General features: G+C 39.2%; 1 protein-coding gene across 2 annotated transcripts in view; it reads right to left on the bottom strand.

Annotated features, from left to right (window-relative positions):
• The window catches only part of ATG4C (autophagy related 4C cysteine peptidase), a 90,705-nt gene extending 71,785 nt beyond the window's left edge, over window positions 1-18,920 (bottom strand). The window contains exons 1-3 of one of the 2 annotated variants that reach the window (XM_038752835.1): window positions 18,896-18,920; window positions 7,002-7,142; window positions 1,634-1,717 (exon numbers count right to left, since the gene is read on the bottom strand). In XM_038752835.1, coding sequence (XP_038608763.1) covers window positions 1,634-1,717; window positions 7,002-7,077 — 160 coding nt within the window. In that variant the 5' untranslated portion in view covers window positions 7,078-7,142; window positions 18,896-18,920. The remainder of the gene's footprint in view (window positions 1-1,633; window positions 1,718-7,001; window positions 7,143-18,895) is intronic. The other variant, XM_038752836.1, reaches the window with a different exon arrangement.
• Between the last annotated feature and the right edge of the window lie 3,022 nt (window positions 18,921-21,942).

Genomic DNA, 21,942 nt, shown 5'->3' with positions numbered 1-21,942 from the left:
GGACAACCTGATCACCTTGTAACCTCCCCAGAGCTTAGAACAGTGCCTTGCACATAGTAAGCGCTTAATAAATGCCAGTATTATTATTAATAATAATAATGTTAGTATTTGTAGTAGTAATAATAGTAATAGTAATAATAATTATTATTGGTAGTAATAATAATGATAGTATTTGTTAAGCGCTTACTATCTGCAAAGCACTGAGCAATAAACAGACATAGAGCTTCTGGCTCTATATGTTGCCCACTTGTACTGCCCAAGCGCTTAGTACAGTGCTCTGCACGCAGCAAGCGCTCAATAAATCCGGTTGAATGAATGAATGAATGGTCTAGAAAAGTCACAAACTCCTGAATGCTGCTTGTGGCGGGATTGGAATGAGCCTGCCGACTCTGCTGAACTGTAATAATAATAATGATGGCATTTGTTAAGCGCTTACTATGTGCAGAGCACTGTTCTGAGCGCTGGGGGAGGATACAAGTGGCCTTCCCAGACTAAGCCCCTTCCTTCCTCTCCCCCTCGTCCCCCTCTCCATCCCCCCCATCTTACCTCCTTCCCTTCCCCACAGCACCTGTATAGATGGATATACATATTTATTACTCTATTTATGTATTTTACTTGTACATATCTATCCTATTTATTTTATTTTGTTAGTATGTTTGGTTTTGTTCTCCGTCTCCCCCTTTTAGACTGTGAGCCCACTGTTGGGTAGGGACTGTCTCTATATGTTGCCAACTTGGACTTCCCAAGCGCTTAGTACAGTGCTCTGCACACAGTAAGCGCTCAATAAACACGATTGATTGATATGTTGCCAACTGGGTCTTCCCAAGCGCTTAGTACAGTGCTCTGCACACAGTAAGCGCTCAATAAATACGATTGAATGAATGAATGAATGAATGAAAGGGGGCCGCCACCGGGGAGAGGGAACCGATGCTCTTCCCCTGTGGAATCCATTCATTCGTTCAGTCGTATTTATTGAGCGCTTACCGTGTGCAGAGCACTGTACTAAGCCCTTGGGAGAGCACAAGAGGACAGTGGACACGTCCCCTGCCCACAGTGAGCTTCCAGTCTGGAGGAGGGATTTATTGTTACTCTATTGTTACTCTATTTATTTATTTTACTTGTACATATCTATTCTATTTATTTTACTTTGTTAGTATGTTTGGTTTTGTTCTCTGTCTCCCCCTTTTAGACTGTGAGCCCACTGTTGGGTAGGGACTGTCTCTATATGTTGCCGATTTGTACTTCCCAAGCGCTTAGTACAGTGCTCTGCACATAGTAAGCGCTCAATAAATGCGATTGATGATTGATGATGAGGGGACAGGCCACATGAATAAATGAATAAATCACCTGGGCGCATCATCATCAATCATATTTATTGAGCACTTACTATGTGCAGAGCACTGTACTAAGCGCTTGTATCAAGGGCGCATCTGCCTTGTGCAGTGATAAGACGGATGATAAGATGATAAGACTGTACTAAGCGCTTGTATCAAGGGCGCATCTGCCTTGTGCGATGATAAGACGGACACGGGGTCCTCGATCTTAACAAATACCGGAACAGCTTTGTGTGGAAAAGCCCCTCAGTAAACGTCTACAAGTGACTCGGAATTAAAATGGGTTTTAGGACTTTTACCTTCCGCTGTGAAATGGTAACATTTTCCCAGCAGTAACACGGGAGAATTCCTACTAAAATACGTCTTTGTTTTCAAGACCCAACCTAAAAAAAAAAATAAAAAATAATAAAGAAAGGGAAAGAAAAGAACAATGTTCGGTGATCGAAACGCATTCAAATTTCCCAGTTGTGTCTACCTTCAGACTGCCAACAATTATCTTCTATCACCAACTAAATATCCAGAGATTTAAAGGCAATAAAAACGGCTTTAATTCTATTTGTTCTGACAGTTTTGGCACCTGTCTACACGTTTTGTTTTGATCATTCATTCCGTCGTATTTATTGAGCGCTTACTGTGTGCAGAGCACTGTACTAAGCGCTTGGGAAGTACAAGTCGGCGACATATAGAGACGGTCCCCTACGCGACAGTGGGCTCACAGTCTAGTTTTGTTGTCTGTCTCCCCCTTCTAGACTTTGAGCCCGTTATTGGGAAGGGACCGTCGCTCTATATGTTGCCGACTTGGGCTTCCCAAGCGCTTAGTACAGTGCTCTGCACACAGTAAGCGCTCAATAAATACAATTGATTGATAGAAGGCGGAGACAGACAACAAAACTAGACTGTGAGCCCACTGTCGGGTAGGGGACCGTCTCCCCCTTCTAGACTGTGAGCCCGTTATTGGGAAGGGACTGTCGCTCTATATGTTGCCGACTTGGGCTTCCCAAGCGCTTAGTACAGTGCTCTGCACACAGTAAGCGCTCAATAAATACGACTGATTGATAGAAGGCGGAGACAGACAACAAAACTAGACTGTGAGCCCACTGTCGGGTAGGGGACCGTCTCTAATTGTCACCGACTTGTACTTCCCAAGCGCTTAGTCCAGTGCTCTGCACACGGTAAGCGCTCAATAAATACGGTTGCGTGAATGTCTGAATAATTCCTTTGTCCTGGAGATCGAACAGCCGTAAATAATGATAATAATAATGGCATTTGTTAAGCGCTTACTATGTGCAGAGCACTGTTCTAAGCGCTGGGGGGATACAAGGTGATCAAGTTGTCCCACCTGGGGGCTCCCAGTCTTCATCCCCATTTTCCAGATGAGGGAAATGAGGCTCAGAGGAGTGAAGTGACTTGCCCAAGGTCCCACAGCAGACATGTGGCGGAGCCGGGATTCGAACCCGTGACCTCTGACTCCAAAGCCCGGGCTCTTTCCACTGAGCCACGCTGCTTCTCTTAATGTGGGATTGTGTCTTTGGAAAGAACACTTTACCTCATCAGAGAAGTGGGCCCACGCTAGTTTTGAAAGGAGGCGGCCAAACCACACTTGGACGGAGGGTGAAACAACCTCTCGGGGAATTAGAAAGGACAACCCCCGTAATAACCGCCAAGAGACAACCCTGACTTGCCCAAGGTCACACAGCAGACGTGGCGGAGTCAGAATTCGAACCCATGCCCTCTGACTCCAAAGCCCGGGCTCTTTCCACTGAGCCACGCTGCTTCTCTACCCTCCCCTAAGCGCTCAGTAATAATAATGACGGCATTTATGAAGCGCTTACGGTTAAGCGCTGAACACAGTAAGCGCCCCCGGCTCCGCCACTCGTCAGCTGTGTGACTCTGGGCAAGGCGCTTCACTTCTCTGTGCTTCAGTTGCCTCATCTGGAAAATGGGGATTGAGACTGTAAGCCCCACGTGGGACAAGGATTTATTCGTATCCAACCCAGCGCTTAGTACAGTGCCCGGCACATAGGAAGCGCTTAACACACACCATAATTATTACTCTCTCTTTCTCAGCTCCTGCATCTGCAAAATGGGGATTCGATCCCTGTGTTCCCTCCTTCTTAGAATATAATAGTCCCTTTTAGACTGTGAGCCCACTGTTGGGTAGGGACTGTCTCTATGTGTTGCCAATTTGTACTTCCCAAGCGCTTAGTACAGTGCTCTGCGCATAGTAAGCACTCAATAAATACGATTGATTGATTGATTGATAATAATAATGGCATTTATTAAGCGCTTACTATGTGCAAAGCACTGAGCCCCATGAGGGATCTGATTATCTTGTCTCTACCCCAGCGCTTAGTACGGTGTTTGGAACACATAGTAAGTAGTTAACAAATGCAGGGCACTTTTTTTTTTTTAAATGGCATTTATTAAGCGCTTACTATGTGCAAAGCACTTCACTTCTCTGTGCCTCAGTTCCCCCATCTGTAAAATGGGGATTAAAACTGTGAGCCCCACGTGGGACAACCTGATCAACTTGTATCCTCCCCAGTGCTTAGAACAGTGCATTGCACATAGTAAGCGCTTAACAAATGCCATTATTATTATTATTATTATTAATAAATAATAATTATGGTATTTGTTAAGCGCTATGTGCCAGGCACTGTACTAAGCGCTGAATACGACGGAATGAATCTCGCGGTGTGTATATATGTATATATGTTTGTACATATTTATTACTCTATTTATTTTGCTTGTACATATCTATTCTATTTTATTTTGTTAGTATGTTTGGTTTTGTTCTCCGTCTCCCCCTTCTAGAGTGAGCCCGCTGTTGGGTAGGGACCGTCTCTATATGTTGCCAACTTGGACTTCCCAAGCGCTTAGTACAGTGCTCTGCACACAGTAAGCACTCAATAAATACGATTGATTGATTGATTGATTGATTGATTGAAAAGGTGTTTCCAGTTCTTTAACTTGCGGGAATACAGTAGGTCGGATGTCTCTTCCGACGGTTGAAAAGGAAATGTCGAATGGGCCGGGATCCTGCAATCTTTTCCAACGGGACAGAGTTTGGGAGAGCCCGGGACATATTTTATTAATGATGTGTGTTTGGCTATAATTTTATTTATTCTGACGGTATTAACACCTTTCGACCTGTTTGGTTTCGTTGTCCGTCTCCCCCCTTCTAGTCCGTGAGCCCGCCGTTGGGTAGGGACCGTCTCTAGATGTTGCCGACTTGGACTTCCCAAGCGCTTAGTCCAGTGCTCTGCACACAGTAAGCGCTCAATAAATACGACTGAGTGAATGAATGAATGAACCCAACCCACATCAAGCTGGTGGAGAAATCGGCCCGTAAACCTCTCAGCCCAGCTCTCCTTCCAAATTGCACTTTGGGGGGATTCATTCATCCGATCGTATTTACTGAGCGCTTACTGTGCACAGGGCACTGTACTAAGCGCTTGGGAAGGGCAAGTCGGCAACATATAGAGACGGTCCCTACCCAACAACGGGCTCACGGTCTAAAAGGGGAGGACAGACAATAAAACACGTTTGAGTCATTCAATTGCCTTTATTGAGCTCCTACTGTGTGCAGAGCACTGTACTAAGCGCTTGGAGAGCAGAAGGGGCCAAAGACTCACTCCCACTGTTCTTCTAGACTGTGAGCCCACTGTTGGGTAGGGACCATCTCTATATGTTGCCAACTTGTACTTCCCAAGCGCTTAGTACAGTGCTCTGCACACAGTAAGCGCTCAATAAATACGATTGATGATGATGATGACTGTCTCTATATGTTGCCAACTTGTCCTTCCCAAGCGCTTAGTACAGTGCTCTGCACACAGTAAGTGCTCAATAAATACGATTGATTGATTGATTGATCTCCTTGGACGCAACAAGCGTGATAATTGCTGGTGGCGAGTCTCCCTCTCTCCCCGCGGACCAGTCAGTCGGTCATTTGTATTTATTGAGCGCTTACAGTGTGCAGAGCACTGTACTAAGCGCTTGGGAAGGACAAGTCGGCAACACATAGAGACGGTCCCTACCCAACAACGGGCTCACAGTCTAGAAGGTAAATGCCATCACTATTATTATTATTGTATCCTCCCCCCTGCTTAGAACAGTGCTTTACACATAGGAAGTGCTTCATAAATGCCATCATTATTATTATTATTATTATTATTGTATCCTCCCCCTGCTTAGAACAGTGCTTTGCACATAGTAAGTGCTTAATAAATGCCATCATTATTATTATTATTATTGTATCCTCCCCCCTGCTTAGAACAGTGCTTTGCACATAGTAAGTGCTTCATAAATGCCATCATCATTATTATTATTGTATCCTCCCCCCTGCTTAGAACAGTGCTTTGCACATAGTAAGTGCTTAATAAATGCCATTATTATTATTATTATTATTGTATCTTCCCCCCTGCTTAGAACAGTGCTTTGCACATAGTAAGTGCTTAATAAATGCCATCATTATTATTATTATTATTGTATCCTCCCCCCTGCTTAGAACAGTGCTTTACACATAGTAAGTGCTTCATAAATGCCATCATTATTATTATTATTATTGTATCCTCCCCCCTGCTTAGAACAGTGCTTTGCACATAGTAAGTGCTTCATAAATGCCATCATTATTATTATTATTATTATTGTATCCTCCCCCCTGCTTAGAACAGTGCTTTGCACATAGTAAGTACTTCATAAATGCCATCATTATTATTATTATTATTATTGTATCCTCCCCCCTGCTTAGAACAGTGCTTTACACATAGTGCTTCATAAATGCCATCATTATTATTATTATTATTGTATCCTCCCCGCTGCCTAGAACAGTGCTTTGCACATAGTAAGTGCTTCATAAATGCCATCATTATTATTATTATTATTATTGTATCCTCCCCCCTGCTTAGAACAGTGCTTTGCACATAGTAAGTACTTCATAAATGCCATCATTATTATTATTATTATTATTGTATCCTCCCCCCTGCTTAGAACAGTGCTTTACACATAGTAAGTGCTTAATAAATGCCATCACTATTATTATTATTATTGTATCCTCCCCCCTGCTTAGAACAGTGCTTTGCACATAGTAAGTGCTTAATAAATGCCATCACTATTATTATTATTATTGTGTCCTCCACCCTGCTTAGAACAGTGCTTTACACATAGTGCTTCATAAATGCCATCATTATTATTATTATTATTATTGTATCCTCCCCCCTGCTTAAAACAGCACATAGTAAGCACTTAACAAATACCAAAATTATCATTATTATTATTATCATATGAGTTAATTAGGTTGGATACAGTCCCTATCCCACATGGGGCTCACAGTCTATTTGGGAAGGCGAACTGAGGCACAGAAAAGTTCAGCGACTTGCCCAGGGTCACACAGCAAGCAGTCGGCGGCGGAGCGGGATTAGAACCCAAGTCCCCTGATTCCCAGGCCCATGCTCTTTCCGCTAGGCCACACTGCTTTTCGACTCCATACCCAATCGCTCCTCTTTTTTGGATGTATCGCAGCGGGTTTAAAAGCAGTTTGGGTATGTGCAGTTTAAAAAAAAAATAAATAAATCACACTTACTGTATTTCTAGATGTATCGCCGTGGGTTTAAGAGCGGTTTGGGTATGTGCAGTTTTTAGAAAAAAAAATAAATAAATCACACTTACTGTATTTCATGTTGTTCCAAGCAGATAGGAATTTCGTTTTTATCTTGTCAACTTCATCTGTCCCCGTGGCCTCCATATTCAAACTGTCGCACACAAGCCATCCCTCGGTTGCATGGTTCTGTTTTGCTGAACGCCTTTGCTCTACAGACATTTTTAAAAAGGTCCGTGAGGACGGCCAGACAGTCTCCAATCAATCAATCAATCGTATTTATTGAGCGCTTACTGTGTGCAGAGCACTGTACTAAGCGCTTGGGAAGTACAAGAAAATGTAAAAAAAAAAAAAAGCGGCAGCATTTCCGTTCAGACTGCTTCAACTTAGAGAGATGTTAATGCACTTATCCAGACGTTGTTAAATGAGCAGTTCAGAAATCCAGGGCCTGATCCAAGTAATGAAGTGGTTAAACGTAACATGTCCGGGGGGGGGGGGGGGGGGGGGGGGGGGGGGGGGGAAATGCAACCAGAAACCGAAAATAGAAAAAAAAAATGATCATATGTTTGATGAATATTTAAGCAATGGAAACGTTTAATTCCAAATATACAGCGATGAAATGATCACAGAAGCGAAAGAAAAAAAATCCCCTTCGATGGCTCTCAGTTGCCCAACAAACCAATCTAGAGTATACAGCTCGTGCTCTGGGGTTTGAGAGAGTACCCTAGTTTTTATTTTATTTTTACGTTGTGAAAATGATCTGAATTCCTATAAAGGGTTGGAGCTCTTCAAATGAAGCCCATTTCACCGCTATTTGGAAAGACACCATTTCTATAAAAAGATTCATTTAATACATTTTAACACTGCGTATCTTTTATTTTTTATATTTTTTATATTGTTATATTTTTTATTTTTTATATTTTTATATTTTTTCTTTTTTATATTTTTTATATTTTTATTTTTTATATTTTATATATATTTTATTTTTTATATTTTTTATTCTTTATATTTTTTATTTTTATATTTTTTATTTTTATATTTTATATTTATTATCGCATGTCTTTTATTTTTATATTTTTTATATTTTTTATTTTTTTATATTTTTTGTTTTTTATATTTTTTATATTTTTTGATTTTTGATATTTTTGATTTTTGATATTTTTTATATTCATCTTTTATATTTATCATTGCGTATCTTTTTTTTCCCTGTAACGGACTACTAACATAGAGAAGCGGTGCGGTTCAATGGAAAGAGCCCGGGCTTTGGAGTCGGGGGTCATGGGTTCAAATCCCGGCTCCTCCAATTGTCGGCTGGGTGACTTTGGGCCGGTCACTTCACATCTCTGGGCCTCAGTTCCCTCATCTGGAAAATGGGGATGAAGGCTGTGAGCCTTCAACCTGATCACCTTGTAACCTCCCCGGCGCTTAGGAAGGAAGAGTGCTTAGAACAGTGCCAGCGCTTAGAACAGTGCTTTGCACATAGTAAGCGCTTAACAAATACCATCATTATTATTATTATTGTCATTATTACCCTAACTCTTGCCCCCAGTAGCCTCCCATGACTAAATCCTCATTTTCCCTTCTCCCGCACCCTTATGGGTCACATTTGCACTTAGATTTGCTCCCTTTCATCATCCCAACAGCCTGGCACATAGTAAGTGCTTAATAAATACCGTAATTACTATTTATTGAGCACTTACTGTGTGCAGAGCACTGTTCAGCGCTTAGAACAGCGCTTTGCACATAGTAAGCGCTTAATAAATGCCTTCGTTATTATTACTAAGCGCCTAGTAGAGTATAGAGAAGCAGCGTGGCTCAGTGGAAAGAGCCCGGGCTTTGGAGTCAGAGGGCATGGGTTCGAATCCTGATTCTGCCACACGCCTGCGGTGTGACCTTGGGCAAGTCACTTCACTTCTCGGAGCCTCAGTGACCTCGTCTGTAAAATGGGGATTAAGACTGTGAGCCACGCTGCTTCTAGCGTGGATGAAGCAGTTTACCCACGTAGGACTTAATGCTGACTTAAAAAATAAAACCAAAAACCAAAACCCTTGACCGAAAGACCTCTGCCCAAATTACCCCTGGCCTGGAGTTGACATCGAGGAGCCTAATTCCTCCGGTCAGTCGTATTTATTGAGTGCTCACTGTGCGGAGCACTGTACTACACCCTTGGGAGAGTCCAATAAACAGACACTCTATTTATTTATTTATTTTATTTGTACATATCTATTCTATTTATTTTATTTTGTTAGTATGTTTGGTTTTGTTCTCTGTCACCCCTTTTTAGACTGTGAGCCCGCTGTTGGGTAGGGACCGTCTCTACATGTTGCCAATTTGTACTTCCCAAGCGCTTAGTACAGTGCTCTGCACATAGTAAGCGCTCAATAAATACGATTGATGATGATGATGATGATGACACGTTCCCTAAACCTTCTCGTTCCCCCTGGACTGTGAAAAAAGATACTGCAGACTTGTATTTGGTCCAAACACACACCTCCCCTGGTTTCCTGTATATATGTATATCCTGTATATATGTATATATGTTTGTACATATTTATTACTCTATTTATTTATGTATTTATTTTACTTGTACATATCTATTCTATTTATTTTATTTTGTTAGTATGTTTGGTTTTGTTCTCTGTCTCCCCCTTTTAGACTGTGAGCCCACTGTTGGGTAGGGACTGTCTCTATATGTTGCCAATTTGGACTTCCCAAGCGCTTAGTACAGTGCTCTGCACATAGTAAGCGCTCAATAAATACGATTGATGATGATGATGATGACACGTTCCCTAAACCTTCTCGTTCCCCCTGGACTGTGAAAAAAGATACTGCAGACTTGTATTTGGTCCAAACACACACCTCCCCTGGTTTCCTGTATATATGTATATCCTGTATATATGTATATATGTTTGTACATATTTATTACTCTATTTTACTTGTCCATATCTATTCTATTTATTTTATTTTGTTAGTATGTTTGGTTTTGTTCTCTGTCTCCCCCTTCTAGACTGTGAGCCCGCTGTTGGGTAGGGACTGTCTCTATATGTTGCCAATTTGTACTTCCCAAGCGCTTAGTACAGTGCTCTGCACATGGTAAGTGCTCAATAAATACGATTGATGATGATGATGTATATCCTGTATATATGTATATATGTTTGTACATATTTATTACTCTATTTATTTATTTTACTTGTCCATATCTATTCTATTTATTTTATTTTGTTAGTATGTTTGGTTTTGTTCTCTGTCTCCCCCTTCTAGACTGTGAGCCCGCTGTTGGGTAGGGACTGTCTCTATATGCTGCCAACTTGCACTTCCCAAGCGCTTAGTACAGTGCTCTACACACAGTAAGCGCTCAATAAATACGATTGATTGATTTCCGATGGCAGGGTGACATATATATACTGATTTGGGGTTTCTGGTGTGCTTTGATCTCTGCCGTGCAATCAAATAATAATAATAATAATAATAATGGCATTTATTAAGCGCTTACTATATGCAAAACACTGTTCTAAGCGCTGGGGAGGTTACAAGGTGATCAGGTTGTCCCACGGGGGGCTCACAGTCTTCATCCCCATTTTACAGATGAGGGAACTGAGGCACAGGGAAGTGACATGACTTGCCCAGAGCAGCATGGCTCAGTGGGAAGAGCATGGGCTTTGGAGTCAGAGGTTATGGGTTCAAATCCCGGCTCTGCCAATTGTGTGACTTTGGGCAAGTCACTTCACTTCTCTGGGCCTCAGCGGCCTCATCTGTAAAACGGGGATTAAGACTGTGAGCCCCTAGTGGGACAACCTGATCACCTTGTAACCTCCCCAAAGTCACCCAGCTGACAATTGGCGGAGCCGGGATTTGAACCCACGACCTCTGACTCCAAAGCCCGGGCTCTTTCCACTGAGCCACGCTGCTTCTCCAATGGGCCGTTAATTCTCCCTACCAGGCTTTATCAATCATCATCATCAATCGTATTCATTGAGTGCTTACTATGTGCAGAGCACTGTACTAAGCGCTTGGGAAGTACAAATTGGCAACATATAGAGACAGTCCCTACCCAACAGTGGGCTCACAGTCTAAAAGGGGGAGACAGAGAACAAAACCGAACATACTAACAAAATAAAATAAATAGAATAGATATGTACAAGTAAATAAATAAATTAATCATATGTATTGAGCACTGTGTGCAGAGCACTGTACTAAGCGCTTGGGAAGTCCAAGTGGGCAACATATAGAGATGGTCCCTACCCAACAGTGGGCTCCCAGTCTAGTGCCTCGTTTTTCTCGGCTCTCCCAATCGAGGATAACAAAGATTTCTGGAAAACCGGGCCTACGTCACCCACCTTCGAGGAGGTAAAAGACCTCCAGCTTTCTCTCCTGGGCCCTGAAAGTGGATTAATCAATCAACCAACCGTATTTATTGAGCGCTTACTGTGTGCAGAGCGCTGTACTAAGCGCTTGGGAAGTCCAAGTTGGCAACATAGAGAGACGGTCCCGACCCAACAGCGGGCTCACAGTCTAGAATCTGATTTTCCCTGGGGCTGTGCAAGAGACACTGACAGTCAACCGATTATCTTTTTGACGTTATATAGGAGCCGATCAAAGCCGCTTCCGATTAGACAGGAATCTCATTTTTTATCATCATCATCAATCGTATTTATTGAGCGCTTACTATGTGCAGAGCACTGCACTAAGCGCTTGGGAAGTACAAATTGGCAACACATAGAGACGGTCCCTACCCAACAGTGGGCTCACAGTCTAAAAGGGGGGGGGACAGAGAACAAGACCAAACATACCAACAAAATAAAATAAATAGGATAGATATGGACAAGTAAAATAAATAAATAAATGGAGTAATAAATATGTACAACCATAAATACATATATACAGGTTGAGAGCTTACTATATGCAGAGCACTGGACTATCCGCCTAGATGGGCCGGATCGATATTCTGGAGTCACTTTTTTGGGGGGGGATTCACTAATAATGGATTTAGACACGCATTGTTTGGGGATCATCATCATCATCATCAATCGTATTTATTGAGCGCTTACTATGTGCAGAGCACTGTACTAAGCACTTGGGAAGTACAAATTGGCAACACATAGAGACGGTCCCTACCCAACAGTGGGCTCACAGTCTAAAAGGGGGAGACAGAGAACAAAACCAAACGTACCAACAAAATAAAATAAATAGGATAGATATGGACAAGTAAAATAAATAAATAAATAGAGTAATAAATATGTACAACCATATATACAGGTTGAGCGCTTACTATATGCAGAGCACTGGACTATCCGCCTAGATGGGCCGAATCGATATTCTGGAGTCACTTTTTTTTTTTTGGATTCACTAATAATGGATTTAGACACGCACTGTTTGGGGATCATCATCATCATCATCAATCGTATTTATTGAGCGCTTACTATGTGCAGAGCACTGTACTAAGCGCTTGGGAAGTACAAATTGGCAACGCATAGAGACGGTCCCTACCCAACAGTGGGCTCACAGTCTAAAAGGGGGAGACAGAGAACAAAACCAAATATACCAACAAAATAAAATAAATAGGATAGATATGTACAAGTAAAATAAATAAATAAATAGAGTAATAAATATGTACAACCATATATACAGGTTGAGCACTTACTATATGCAGAGCACTGGACTATCCGCCTAGATGGGCCGAATCGATATTCTGGAGTCACTTTTTTTTTTTTGGATTCACTAATAATGGATTTAGACGCTCATTGTTTGGGGATCATCATCATCATCAATCGTATTTATTGAGCGCTTACTATGTGCAGAGCACTGTACTAAGCGCTTGGGAAGTACAAATTGGCAACACATAGAGACAGTCCCTACCCAACAGTGGGCTCACAGTCTAAAAGGGGGAGACAGAGAACAAAACCAAACATCCCAACAAAATAAAATAAATAGGATAGATATGTACAAGTAAAATAGAGTAATAAATATGTACAGCCATATATACATATATACAGGTTGAGCGCTTACTGTATGCAGAGCACTGGACTATCCGCCTAGATGGGCCGAATCGATATTCTGGAGTCACTTTTTTTTTTTTGGATTCACTAATAATGGATTTAGACGCGCATTGTTTGGGGATCAAACAATGATCCTTGCATCATCGCATTAAAGCAGGCTGGTTCCCCTTGGTGCCGTGTAAGAAGAAGAAAAATCCAAATTAATAATAAAGCAGGAGCTCAGTTTCACGTCACAGTTGGGCAGAAAAATACCCAATGGCTCAGACTTTGCCTCTCTTCTGACATATACATGTATGAGCAGCGTGGCTCAGTGGAAATCAATCAATCAAACGTATTTATTAATAATAATAATAATAATGATGGCATTTGTTAAGCGCTTACTATGTGCAGAGCACTGTTCAAAGCGCTGGGGGTGGATACAAGGTGATCAAGTTGTCCCACGTGGGGCTCCCAGTCTTCATCCCCATTTTCCAGATGAGATCACTGGGGCTCAGAGAAGTGCTTTACTATGTGCCAAGCACCGTTATAATAATAATAATGAAGCACTTACTACGTGCCAAGCACTGTTCTAATAATAATAATAATTTATGGCATTTATTAAGCTCTTACTATGTGCCAAGCACTGTTCTAATAATGATAATAATGATGGCATTTATTGAGCGCTTACTATGTGCCAAGTACTGTTCTAATAATAATAATGATGGCAGTTATTAAGCGCTTACTACATGCCACGCACTGTTCTAAGCGCCGGGGAGGTCACCAGGTGATCAGGTTGTCCCACGGGGGGCTCCCCGTCTTCATCCCCATTTTCCAGATGTGGTAACTTTGAGGCCCAGAAAATAATAATAATAATAATAATAATGGCATTTATTAAGTGCTTACTATGTGCCAAGCACTGTTTTAATAATAATAATGATGGCATTTATTAAGCGCTTCCTATGTGCCAAGAGCTGTTATAATAACAATAATAATAGCATTTATTAAGCGCTTACTCTGTGCCAAGCACTGTTCTAAGCGCTGGGGGTGGATACAAGGTGATCAAGTTGTCCCCCATGGGGCTCACAGTCTTCATCCCCATTTTCCAGACGAGGTAACTGGGGCTCAGAGAAGTGAAGTGACTTGCCCAAGGTCACACAGCAGACATGTGGCGGAGCCGGGATTCGAACCCATGACCTCTGACTCCAAAGCCCGGGCTCTTCTCCACTGAGCCGCGCTGCTTATTGAGCGCTTACTGTGTGCAGAGCACTGTTCTAAGCGCTTGGGAAGTCCAAGTTGGCAACACATAGAGACGGTCCCTACGCAACAATCAATCAATCAATCAATCAATCGTATTTATTGAGCGCTTCCTGTGTGCCGAGCACTGTACTAAGCGCTTGGGAAGTCCAAGTTGGCAACATCTAGAGACGGTCTCGACCCAACAGCGGGCTTGCAGTCTAGAAGGGGGAGACAGACAACAAAACCGAACATATTAACAAAATAAAATCAATAGAATAAATATGTACAAGTAAAATAAATAGAGTAATATACATATATTCCACTAAGACATGCTGCTTCTGGTACCCAGTAGGTGCTCAGTAGGTACAAGTCAAATAAATAAATAAACAGCGGGCTCACAGTCTAGAAGGAGCCCGGGCTTTGGAGTCAGCGGTCATGGGTTCAAATCCCGGCTCTGCCACTTGTCAGCTGTGTGACTTTGGGCATGTCACTTCACTTCTCTGGGCCTCAGTGACCTCATCTGGAAAATGGGGATGAAGACTGTGAGGCCCCCGTGGGGCAACCTGATCACCCTGTAACCTCCCCAGCGCTTAGAACAGGGCTTGGCACAGAGTAAGCGCTTAATAAATGCTATTATTATTATTATTATTATAACAGTTCTTGGCACATAGGAAGCGCTTAATAAATGCCATCATTGTTATTATTAGAACGGTGCTTGGCACATAGTAAGTGCTTAATAAATGTCATCATTATTATTATTAGAACAGTTCTTGGCACATAGTAAGCGCTCAATAAATGCCATCATTATTATCATTATTAGAACAGTGCTTGGCACGTAGTAAGCGCTTAATAACCGCCATCATTATTATTATTATAACAGTTCTTGGCACATAGGAAGTGCTTAATAAATGCCATCATTGTTATTATTAGAACGGTGCTTGGCACATAGTAAGTGCTTAATAAATGTCATCATTATTATTATTATTATTAGAACAGTTCTTCATCACCATCATCATCATCAATCGTATTTATTGAGCGCTTACTATGTGCAGAGCACTGTACTAAGCGCTTGGGAAGTACAGATTGGCAACATATAGAGACAGTCCCTAAGTTCTTGGCACATAGTAAGCGCTCAATACATGCCATCATTATTATCATTATCAGAACAGTGCTTGGCACGTAGTAAGCGCTTAATAACTGCCATCATCATTATTATTAGAACAGTTCTTGGCACATAGGAAGCGCTTAATAAATGCCATCATTGTTATTATTAGAACGGTGCTTGGCACATAGTAAGTGCTTAATAAATGTCATCCTTATTATTATTATTAGAACAGTTCTTGGCACATAGTAAGCGCTCAATACATGCCATCATTATTATCATTATCAGAACAGTGCTTGGCACATAGTAAGCGCTTAATAACTGCCATCATTATCATTATTATAACAGTTCTTGGCACATAGGAAGCGCTTAATAAATGCCATCATTGTTATTATTAGAACGGTGCTTGGCACATAGTAAGTGCTTAATAAATGCCATCCTTATTATTATTATTAGAACAGTTCTTGGCACATAGTAAGCGCTCAATAAATGCCATCATTATTATCATCATCAGAACAGTGCTTGGCACGTAGTAAGCACTTAATAACTGCCATCATTATTATTATTAGAATGGTGCTTGGCACATAGTAAGTGCTTAATAAATGTCATCATTATTATTATTAGAACAGTTCTTGGCACATAGTAAGCGCTCAATAAATGCCATCATTATTATCATTATTAGAACAGTGCTTGGCACGTAGTAAGCGCTTAATAACTGCCATCATTATTATTATTATAACAGCTCTTGGCACATAGGAAGCGCTTAATAAATGCCATCATTGTTATTATTAGAACAGTGCTTGGCACATAGTAAGTGCTTAATAAATGTCATCCTTATTATTATTATTAGAACAGTTCTTGGCACATAGTAAGCGCTCAATAAATGCCATCATTATTATCATTATCAGAACAGTGCTTGGCACGTAGTAAGCGCTTAATAACTGCCATCATTATTATTATTAGAACAGTTCTTGGCACATAGGAAGCGCTTAGTAAATGCCATCATTGTTATTATTAGAACGGTGCTTGGCACATAGTAAGTGCTTAATAAATGTCATCCTTATTATTATTATTAGAACAGTTCTTGGCAAATAGTAAGCGCTCAATAAATGCCATCATTATTATCATTATCAGAACAGTGCTTGGCACGTAGTAAGCGCTTAATAACTGCCATCATTATTATTATTATAACAGTTCTTGGCACATAGGAAGCGCTTAATAAATGTCATCATTGTTATTATTAGAACGGTGCTTGGCACATAGTAAGTGCTTAATAAATGTCATCCTTATTATTATTATTAGAACAGTTCTTGGCACATAGTAAGCGCTCAATAAATGCCATCATTATTATCATTATCAGAACAGTGCTCGGCACGTAGTAAGCGCTTAATAACTGCCATCATCATTATTAGTATAACAGTTCTTGGCACATAGGAAGCGCTTAATAAATGCCATCATTGTTATTATTAGAACGGTGCTTGGCACATAGTAAGTGCTTAATAAATGTCATCCTTATTATTATTAGAACAGTTCTTGGCACATAGTAAGCACTCAATACATGCCATCATTATTATCATTATTAGAACAGTGCTTGGCACATAGTAAGCGCTTAATAACTGCCATCATTATCATTATTATAACAGTTCTTGGCACATAGGAAGCGCTTAATAAATGCCATCATTGTTATTATTAGAACGGTGCTTGGCACATAGTAAGTGCTTAATAAATGTCATCATTATTATTATTATTAGAACAGTTCATCATCATCATCATCATCAATCTTATTTATTGAGCGCTTACTAAGTGCAGAGCACTGTACTAAGCGCTTGGGAAGGACAGATTGGCAACATATAGAGACAGTCCCTAAGTTCTTGGCACATAGTAAGCGCTCAATAAATGCCATCATTATTATCATTATCAGAACAGTGCTTGGCACGTAGTAAGCGCTTAATAACTGCCATCATTATTATTAGTATAACAGTTCTTGGCACATAGGAAGCGCTTAATAAATGCCATCATTGTTATTATTAGAACGGCGCTTGGCACATAGTAAGTGCTTAATAAATGTCATCCTTATTATTATTAGAACAGTTCTTGGCACATAGTAAGCGCTCAATAAATGCCATCATTATTATCATCATCAGAACAGTGCTTGGCACGTAGTAAGCGCTTAATAACTGCCATCATTATTATTATTAGAATGGTGCTTGGCACATAGTAAGTGCTTAATAAATGTCATCCTTATTATTATTAGAACAGTTCTTGGTACATAGTAAGCGCTCAATAAATGCCATCATTATTATCATTATTAGAACAGTGCTTGGCACGTAGTAAGTGCTTAATAACTGCCATCATTATTATTATTATAACAGTTCTTGGCACATAGGAAGCGCTTAATAAATGCCATCATTATTATTAGAACGGTGCTTGGCACATAGTAAGTGCTTAATAAATGCCATCCTTATTATTATTATTAGAACAGTTCTTGGCACATAGTAAGCGCTCAATAAATGCCATCATTATTATCATTATTAGAACAGTGCTTGGCACGTAGTAAGCGCTTAATAACTGCCATCATTATTATTATTATAACAGTTCTTGGCACATAGGAAGCGCTTAATAAATGCCATCATTGTTATTATTAGAATGGTGCTTGGCACATAGTAAGTGCTTAATAAATGTCATCATTATTATTATTATTATTAGAACAGTTCTTGGCACATAGTAAGCGCTCAACAAATGCCATCATTATTATCATTATCAGAACAGTGCTTGGCACATAGTAAGCGCTTAATAACTGCCATCATTATCATTATTATAACAGTTCTTGGCACATAGGAAGCGCTTAATAAATGCCATCATTGTTATTATTAGAACGGTGCTTGGCACATAGTAAGTGCTTAATAAATGTCATCCTTATTATTATTAGAACAGTTCTTGGCACATAGTAAGCGCTCAATAAATGCCACCATTATTATCATTATCAGAACAGTGTTTGGCACGTAGTAAGCGCTCAATAACTGCCATCATTATTATTAGTATAACAGTTCTTGGCACATAGGAAGCGCTTAATAAATGCCATCATTGTTATTATTAGAACGGTGCTTGGCACATAGTAAGTGCTTAATAAATGTCATCCTTATTATTATTATTAGAACAGTTCTTGGCACATAGTAAGTGCTTAATAAATGCCATTATCATTATTATTATTATTATCATTATTATTAGAATGATGCTTGGCACACAGTAGGCGCTTAATAAATGCCATTATTATTATTAAATCACCAATTGGCACAAAGTAAGCAGTTAATAAATGTCATCATTATTATTATTATTACTTTCTGGGCCTCAAAGTTACATCTATAAAATGGGGATGAAGACTGGGAGCCCCCCGTGGGACAACCTGACCACCTGGTGACCTCCCCAGCGCTTAGAACAGTGCTTGGCACGTAGTAAGCGCCTAATAAATGTTATTATTATTATTATTATTATTATTATTATTAGGAAGAAGGCTAGCTTGGCATTCCGGGCCAGGGGAAGGACGTGGGCCGGGGCGTCGACGACGGGCAGGGCGATTAGTAGGTGGTCGGACTCTGTACTGAGCGCCTAACAAATGCCAGTAAAAAAAAAAAAAAGGAGAGAGGAGACTGACCTCGGCGAAGGGGCGAGCGGGCGAACGGGCGGGCGCCTTCCGGGCCACCGTAGTGGATTTCCGGAAGTCCCGCGGCCGCTGGACTACAACTCCCGGCAGGCTCCGCGACGGCGCCCGGCTTGGGGACTCCAAGTCCCGGCATTCTGCGCGCGCCCCTCTATTCTCAGCCGGGCGGGGGGACTACAAGTCCCGGCAGGCCCTGCGAGGGCACCCCCACCCACCCCCACCGGGGACTACAAGTCCCGGCATGCCGCGCGCCGCGGCCGCCTCGTGGCCCTTCGGGGCGTCGAGGCCCTTCTGCTTCCCACAGGCCTGGGCGCCTCACACGACGCCTGTGGGAAACGAGGGAGAAATGACATAATAATAATAGTAATAATAATAATAATAATAATAATAATAATAATAATAATTGTATTTGTTAAGCGATGACCATGTGCCAATAAAAATAACGAGAATGATGACCATGTGCCAATAAAAATAACGAGAATGATGGCATTTATAGTAATAGTTATAGTAATGATAATTGTATTTGTTAAGCGATGACTATGTGCCAATAAAAATGATGATGGCATTTATAGTAATAATAACAGTAATAACAATTGTATTTGTTAAGCGATGACCGTGTGCCAATAAAAATAACGAGAATGATGGCATTTATAGTAATAGTAATGATAATTGTATTTGTTAAGCGATGACTATGTGCCAATAAAAATGATGATGATGATGGCATTTATAGTAATAACAGTAATAATTGTATTTGTTAAGCGATGACCATGTGCCAATAAAAATAACGAGAATGATGGCATTTATAGTAATAGTAATGATAACTGTATTTGTTAAGCGATGACTATGTGCCAATAAAAATGATGATGATGATGGCATTCATAGTAATAATAACAGTAATAATAATCGTATTTGTTAAGCGATGACCATGTGCCAATAAAAATAACGAGAATGATGGCATTTATAGTAATAATAACAGTAATAATAATTGCATTTGTTAAGCGATGACCATGTGCCAATAAAAATAACGAGAATGATGGCATTTATAGTAATGGTGATAGTAATGATAATTGTATTTGTTACGCGATGACTGTGCCAATAAAAACGATGATGATGATGGCATTTATAGTAATAGTAATGATAATTGTATTTGTTAAGCGATGACTATGTACCAATAAAAATGATGATAATGATGGCATTTAGAGTAATGGTAATAATAATTGTAATAGTAATAATAATAATAGCAGTAATAATAATTGTATTTGTTAAGCGATTACTATGTGCCAATGAAAATAACGAGAATGATGGCATTTATAGTAATAGTAATAGTAATGATAATTGTATTTGTTAAGCGATGACTATGTGCCAATAAAAATGATGATGATGATGGCATTTATAGTAATAATAATAGTAATAATAATTGTACTTGTTAAGCGATGATTGTGCCAATAAAATGATGATAATGATGGCATTTATAGTAATAGTAATAGTAATGATAATTGTATTTGTTAAGCGATGACTATGTGCCAATAAAAATGATGATAATGATGGCATTTAGAGTAATGGTAATAATAATTGTAATAGTAATAATAATAATAGCAGTAATAATAATTGTATTTGTTAAGCGATTACTATGTGCCAATGAAAATAATGATAATGATGGCATTTATAGTAATAGTAATGATAATTGTATTTGTTAAGCGATGACTATGTGCCAATAAAAATAATGATAATGATGGCATTTATAGTAATAGTAATCATAATTGTGTTTGTTAAGCGATGACTATGTGCCAATAAAAATTATAATAATGATGGCATTTATACTAATAGTAATGATAATTGTATTTGTTAAGCGATTACTGTGTGCCAATAAAAATAATGATAATGACGGCATTTATAGTAATAATAATTGTATTTATTAAGCGATGACTATGTGCCAATAAAAATAATAATAATGATGGCATTTATAGTAACAGTAATGATAATTGCATTTGTTAAGCGATGACTATGTGCCAATAAAAAAAATAATAATGATGGCATTTATAGTAATAGTAATGATAATTGTATTTGTTAAGCGATGACTATGTGCCAATAAAAATAATAATAATAATGGCATTTATAGTAATAGTAATGATAATTGTATTTGTTAAGGGATTACTATGTGCCAATAAAAATAATAATAATGATGGCATTTATAGTAATAGTAATGATAATTGTATTTCTTAAGCGATTACTATGTGCCAATAAAAATAATGATAATGATGGCATTTATAGTAATAGTAATAATAATTGTGTTTGTTAAGCTATTGCTATGTGCCAATAAAAATGATGATAATGATGGCATTTATAGTAATAATAATGATAATTGTATTTGTTAAGCGATTATTATGAGCCAATAAAATTAATAATAATGATGGCATTTATTAAACTTTTACTATGTGCCAATAATAATAATATAATAATGATGGCATTTATTAAGCTTTTACTGTGTGCCGATAATAATAATGATGGCACTTATTAAGCTCTCACTATGTCTTCAGAAATAATAATAATAATAATAATAATAATTGTATTTGTTATGCAATTACTATGTGCCAATAATAATAATAATAATAATGATGGCATTTATTAAGCTTTTACTATGTGCCAATAATAATAATAATAATGGCATTTAGTAAGCGCTTAAAATGTGCCAATAATAATAATGATGGCACTTATTAAGTGCTTACTATGTCTTCAGAAATAATAATAATTGTATTTGTTAAGCGATTACTATGTGCCAATAATAATAATAATCATAATGATGGCATTTATTAAGCTTTTACTATGTACCAATAATAATAATGATGGCATTTATTAAGCTTTTACTATGTGCCAATAATAATAATGATGATGGCATTTATTAAGCGCTTACTATGTCTTCTGAAATAATAATAATAATAATTGTATTTGTTAAGCAATTACTATGTGCCAATAATAATAATAACAGTGATGGCATTTATTAAGCTTTTACTATGTACCAATAATAATAATGATGGCATTAT

The sequence above is a fragment of the Tachyglossus aculeatus genome, chromosome 10, assembly GCF_015852505.1.
Source record: "Tachyglossus aculeatus isolate mTacAcu1 chromosome 10, mTacAcu1.pri, whole genome shotgun sequence".
In the NCBI taxonomy this organism is placed as follows: domain Eukaryota; kingdom Metazoa; phylum Chordata; class Mammalia; order Monotremata; family Tachyglossidae; genus Tachyglossus; species Tachyglossus aculeatus.
The sequence above is the reverse complement of the archived record's forward strand: the minus strand, read 5'-3'. Positions and strand labels throughout refer to the sequence as shown.